Here is a 3954-nt window from a genome sequence, read left to right on the forward strand (position 1 = left end):
TGGATAAAAATCGTTTAAAGTTTCCTCAATTGACTGTTTCATCATTTTTACTTATTTTCCTGTCCTTGTACAATTACAACTACAGTAATAAGGGCTTCAAAACCATTGATATATATTTCATCACTCTACTTACATCTACTCTGATCATTTTGCTACAAAACGGGGTCCCGTTGATAATCATACACCGTTATATATATGATTTGCTTCTCCTATTTATCTCCTTTTCCAACTCTTCCAGGCCTCCCACTTCCTCCAGTTCCTGCACCACAAAAAGTCGCCGCAAAAATAAATTAACACACCTGACACCGTGAGGAACCTAATTACAAACAAAAACTACACCGTTTTAAAAGAAAGCCTATCCTACCTTAGGTCCCAAAAACAAACCGTATGGCACACCATCGAACTTGTCCGAGTGATGGAGCTGCAACAAAACATCAAAAATCAAACGAAATCTTGACCGTTAGATTCTGTTGCACAAAAAACCATTAAAAAAAAAAAAAAAAAGATTAAGCAAATATTTTGTTTTGGAGGAACCTGGTGAGCCGCAGCGACCTTTCTAAAGTAGGGCACGTTGGCGATGGGACCCACTGGGAATCTTTTGTGCACCAATCCATCGTGCACGAACATGTACGCCATGCCAAACACCGTAATTCCAAGCCCCTGCTCCAAGTCAAATACGTTACGTTAATATGAGAAAATCATGGGGTCATTTTCGTCTCACAAAAAATCTTTTGAAGATCCCCAGTGATTTAAGTATTATTTTTAAGAATTATTTTTAATGTTGTTATTAAATAGTTAAGATTGAATCTTAAAATTAACTTACTTTAAAAAAAAATTAATAAAAATGAAAAAATAAAAAAAATTTAAAAAATTTAATCTTAATCCTTAATTAAAGTATAATATTTGTACAATTATTTTAATTATAGCATATAAGCCGAAATCCTTATTTGAGATTTCTCTTTACGGGGATGAACGTAATTATATTATTAAACCGTTAATAGATAATATTAAAGTCAGATTCAGAAAGATAACGAGAGAGAGAGAGAGAGAGAGAAAGAAAGAAAGAGAGACGACTTACAGCGCCGAAACACAGGCCAGGAACGAGGCCCTTGTGGAAGAAACCATAGGCGAGGAGAGCAATAGCTGGGACAGCGTTGGTTACAGCGAAAACATCGTTGAGCTCGAAGGGACCGTCTCTTGGTCGATGGTGGGACTGCAAATAGAAAAAACAAAAGAGTTTAAGGTCGCAGAATTCGTTCTGGTTTGGTTGAAAACTGATTCTACAGACAGAGAGAGCAGAGAGAGAGACAGATTATATAGAGTCTAGAGGTATTGGTTGAAAACAAACCTCGTGCATATGCCATAAAGAAGCGTGCCAGAGAGCTTTGTGAGCCCATCTAGCCCAAAACTCCATACCCACCTGAAAATCAAATTGATTACCCACTTCATATCAGCACCAAAATTATCCAACTATCCAAATTTTCTTAGAAAGAAAAGATAAAATGGGAACTTACCGCAGCACCCACAGAGAGAGCAAATGTACCAAACATTTCAGACAAGGGCACCTCTCCACCCTATACCAGAACAAAATCCAATTTCCATTACATATAAATACACAAAGATATGCTAGCTGCTTTGAGAGAGGGGCAGAGAGAGAGAGTTAGAGCGAGAGTACCTCCATTTGCCAAGAAAATCTGTAATAAACAGCCATGACAGCCATGGAAGTAATACCCAAGCTAGACATAACAGCGGCGACCAGATAAGTGAACCTCTCGGATCTCTTCCTGGCCAACCTCTCTGCCGCACGTGTGGATGGGATCTGAGAATTCATACCACCAGGACCAGGGTCTTCCTCTTTGAGATTCTCCAACTGGGAATTTCGTTTTTGGTCCTCCATGATTACAAAGACAGTGAAACATGTTTTTCTTCGGGTTTTGTGGATTTGGCTATGGCGGAGGGCCAAGGAGGTGAAGAGGGGTGAGGGTTTTTGGAGGAGGGAGTGCTGGAAGAGACGGAAGGGTTTGGGGGTTGCGGCGGAGAGTCCAACCGCCATGGCAGCACTTGGACCAAGCCTTGAGACTTTGCCAAAAAGGTAAGAGTATCGCGTGTGTGTGTTTGTGTATAGCGTGGACTGTAGCGGAGCGCGGTGTTTGTTCTGGGTTTAGCTTTCGAAGAGTGGAGGGTTAAATGCACGGAGAGTCGGAGGCCACATCTTCTGTTTCTAGATTTCTCACGAATAAAATATTCATATGGAAACACTGTGCAAAAGATCGAAAACAGATGCCATCACTCTTTACTTTATTTGCTTTAATGCCATTTGATGGATTGTTTTTAGGTACAAATTTAATAGGATTTTTTTATAGTATTACTTACCCATATCAATTCCACAGTATTGGGTATGTCCTTTCCTTGATTTATTGTGGATTTTTATAAACAACTTTTTTTTAATCCCGATCAATGACTAGGGCCTTTTTAGCGTGAAATTAAAATTTTATATTATTAAACTATCCAAATAATCGAACCTAATAACAAGAATTCTAATTTGCCATGTCCGCGCAGAAAATAAAAATCAATTTATTATTTTGCGCTGAAGTCTTCATCAAATTATTATTTACAGAGTTTTCTTTTTCTTTTGATGCAATCAAATAATATATAATATTTTTGGAATATAGATTAATTAATAAAAACAAGTTATTTATTTATTTTTATTATGTTTTAGAGTTTATTTGCTAACAGCAAACTTTACTAATTAAGCATGATTTACAAGTTTAACAATAACTCCAAATATCATATTCTCTTGACTTTCAAGATGGGTCTCCAAGTGGGTTTCAGTCCACTTTTAGGTAGGTCATAGCTACACTTATTTAAGCCAAATCATATCTAGACTTAAGTGTGATCTATAATTATTTGTTGAATGGATTTTGTTGTCGAGCCAAATCTTATTCATATAAAACTTACTTTAGTCGATTGATTGCTAGTAATTCAAACAATAATTACAAAATAACCCATGAAATTTACATATTTTAATAGGTTTCGGACAAATTACCTACCTACTACTTAAACACATGTAAATTTCATATAAACTAAAAAAATTCAAAAAACAAATGGCTGAAAATTCAAATTATGTTGGGAGTGATATTTTCGTAGTTTAAGAAGGAAGTAAGGTTGAAGGTAGGTAAAGTGGAGGTTGACGTGTGGACAAGGAACAGCAACACATGTCAGGTTGGGAGTAAAGAATGTGAGGCTGATGGTCCGTCGCAGGATTGCGAAGGTGAGGACAGCGAATCACATCGCAGAATGCTAAAAAAGACAGCGTCAGCTCCGGTTTGGGTTTTAGCCACAACTTACTCGCTCTTCTAAACTGACACGTAGCTTCGAGCTAATCCTCAAAACTCCCTAGTTTACGAGGGGAGGGGCCTTTTCGGAGATGTGATTAATTGCATCCTACACGGATTGGCCCAACTTTGGGCACCGTTATTGGATGCGTGTCAAAAGCAATGCCGACCAGTGTTGACACCTGTCCACTTCCGCGCACATACCGGTTTGACCCGGTGGTGGGCCGGGGGTGCCAATAATGGGTGCTGCCTTTCATGTTTTTCGCAATTATATGTGTTGACTAAATTTGGGTTTTTAAGAGGCCTATATAATACTCGGCCCTTTAGATGGGCTTCTTGTTCGGGTAAGAGGGGCCTTCTCAGTTCTCACACACGTCTTGGGCTCGTAAAAATTTGGATTCCTGAGGCCCATAAGCTTAATAATATGATTGCCTATTTTTTGTAAGCACTTGGAGCATATATAGTTTTAGTGGGATGGCCCGGATGGGAGTCCACAAAACATTAATCTTAGATTAATTTGAATATTGTTGCTGGTTCTTAATTATTCCCATCTTATTGTACTTGTGTTTTGTCTAACATATAATTGGTGGTCCATTATGGAGATCGAAAAATACATTTA

At 38.1% G+C, this 3954-nt stretch overlaps 1 protein-coding gene across 1 annotated transcript; it reads right to left on the reverse strand.

Moving 5' to 3' along the window:
- On the reverse strand, positions 1 to 2205 carry LOC132180030 (beta-carotene hydroxylase 2, chloroplastic-like). The gene is made up of 7 exons (XM_059592879.1): positions 1676 to 2205; positions 1515 to 1574; positions 1349 to 1420; positions 1079 to 1213; positions 535 to 660; positions 365 to 421; positions 1 to 259 (listed from the first exon to the last, which is right to left on the reverse strand). Exons 1-7 carry the CDS (start codon positions 2051 to 2053, stop codon positions 188 to 190), a joined length of 900 nt encoding a protein of 299 aa, XP_059448862.1. The 5' UTR covers positions 2054 to 2205; the 3' UTR covers positions 1 to 187.
- Between the last annotated feature and the right edge of the window lie 1749 nt (positions 2206 to 3954).

This window comes from Corylus avellana, chromosome ca1 (assembly GCF_901000735.1).
Source record: "Corylus avellana chromosome ca1, CavTom2PMs-1.0".
NCBI lineage: Eukaryota > Viridiplantae > Streptophyta > Magnoliopsida > Fagales > Betulaceae > Corylus > Corylus avellana.

Excerpts from the sequence above, each read along its gene's own strand:
- LOC132180030 (XM_059592879.1), bottom strand. The coding sequence starts at position 2,053 with ATGGCGGTTGGACTCTCCGCCGCAACCCCCAAACCCTTCCGTCTCTTC. Across the intron at positions 1,575-1,675 it reads GATTTTCTTGGCAAATGGAG|GGTGGAGAGGTGCCCTTGTC; the intron begins GTACTCTCGCTC and ends GTTCTGGTATAG. Across the intron at positions 422-534 it reads AGGTCGCTGCGGCTCACCAG|CTCCATCACTCGGACAAGTT; the intron begins GTTCCTCCAAAA and ends GTTTTGTTGCAG.